The sequence below is a fragment of the Austrofundulus limnaeus genome, unplaced genomic scaffold (assembly GCF_001266775.1).
Source record: "Austrofundulus limnaeus strain Quisiro unplaced genomic scaffold, Austrofundulus_limnaeus-1.0 Scaffold671, whole genome shotgun sequence".
NCBI lineage: Eukaryota > Metazoa > Chordata > Actinopteri > Cyprinodontiformes > Rivulidae > Austrofundulus > Austrofundulus limnaeus.
In genome coordinates this window covers 132,637-134,500 of record NW_013953073.1, presented here as the reverse complement: position 1 = coordinate 134,500, position 1,864 = coordinate 132,637, and the positions used below count along the sequence as shown (strand labels likewise).

At 49.1% G+C, this 1,864-nt stretch overlaps 1 protein-coding gene across 1 annotated transcript in view; it reads right to left on the bottom strand.

The window, feature by feature from the left end:
* Positions 1-39: 39 nt before the first annotated feature.
* Positions 40-1,864, bottom strand: part of isy1 (ISY1 splicing factor homolog) — a gene marked incomplete in the record, with an annotated part of 13,426 nt that continues 11,601 nt past the window's right edge. Inside the window, 3 exon segments of the mRNA XM_014027669.1 lie at positions 40-338; positions 945-1,034; positions 1,142-1,254. Of these exon segments, the coding sequence (XP_013883123.1) occupies positions 231-338; positions 945-1,034; positions 1,142-1,254 (311 nt within the window).

The window sequence follows — 1,864 nt, the reverse complement described above, 5'->3', positions numbered from 1 at the left end:
CAAACAAACAAACAAACAAACAAACAAACAACAAGTTTCTTTGAGTTCTGTCCAGGTTTTAATCTGAAAACCCAACAAATATACAAAAACACCAAACTGAGCCGAACAAAGATTTATTATGAAAAATTACAAAATGACCAATATTTACAAGAAACAGGTGGACAGGTGGGTCAGGGACAGGTGGGTCAGGGACAGGTGGGTCAGGGACAGGTGGGTCAGGGACAGGTGGGTCAGAGTCCCAGCAAAGTTCTGGCTTCTTGGCTCTGAGCTTGAAGAGTCTCACTGGCGTAACGCTGCAACAACTCCATCTTCTTCCTCCTTACCAGAGCCTCCTCCACCTGAGAGACAGACAGGTCAGACAGACAGGTCAGAGACAGGTCAGACAGACAGGTCAGAGACAGACAGGTCAGACAGACAGGTCAGAGACAGACAGGTCAGAGACAGACAGGTCAGACAGACAGGTCAGAGACAGACAGGTCAGAGACAGACAGGTCAGACAGACAGGTCAGAGACAGACAGGTCAGACAGACAGGTGAAGCTGTTTGTTGTGCTTCATGCTAACATCTGCTTCTCAAACAGAACCATACACTTTGACAGCATTAAAAATAACCATATATTTATTAATATAGCTAGGGTTTCAGCAAAATTAGTCTGTGAATTATTTTGAAAATCCAGATGTTCCTGTTCCTGTTCCTGTTGGTCATGATCCTGACTCTGGAGCAGCTCCAGCTCAGACAGGATTGGATCTAATTTAGATGGATCACTGTCAGCTCAGCACCGCCCTGCAGAGCCACTGAAACACTCTCATTGATTATAAAGGTTGAGTATTTGCTGCACAGACCGGACCGGACCGGAGCAGAACCACGTCCAGTTAAATTAAGGGTTATCAGAAGTGTGAGTGTGCTGTCACAGGACATCAGTTCCAGGTTCTGTTGGCCTTTCACCTCTTTCTGAGACGGAACAGGAACATGTGCGATGAAGGAGACTCCGCCCTCCTCTGCCTCCAGCTCCTCATTGTTGTCCCCATCATCAGGCTGCACAGACACACAAAGCAAACACACAACTATCATCCAGAACCACAGAGACCGACACGGGCCAGTCCTGAGCCCAGAGCAGAAGAGGTGAAGCTGGGTCTGAGTACCTCCTCAGAGTGGACGGTGTAGATGCTCTCCTCTTCTTCCACCTCCAGCTGCTTCTCTCCAGACAGACAAGAGTCCTTCTCCGTTTTCCACTTCTGCACCGCATCCAACATGGCTGCACCCACAAAACACACGTGACACGCTAAACACACGTGACACGCTAAACACACGTGACACGCTAAACACAGGTGACACGATAAACACACGTGACACGCTAAACACACGGGACACGCTAAACACACGGGACACGATAAACACAGGTGACACGATAAACACACGTGACACGCTAAACACACGTGACACGATAAACACACGGACACGATAAAAACACGTGACACGCTAAACACACGTGACACGCTAAACACACGGGACACGCTAAACACACGGGACACGCTAAACACACGGGACATGCTAAACACACGGACACGCTAAACACACGGACACGCTAAACACACGTGACACGCTAAACACACTTGACACGCTAAACACACGGGACACGCTAAACACACGGGACACGCTAAACACACGTGACACGCTAAACACACTTGACACGCTAAACACACGGGACACGCTAAACACACGGACACGATAAACACACGTGACACGCTAAACACACGGACACGCTAAACACACGGGACACGCTAAACACACGGGACACGCTAAACACACGGGACACGCTAAACACACGGGACACGCTAAACACACGGGACACGCTAAACACACGG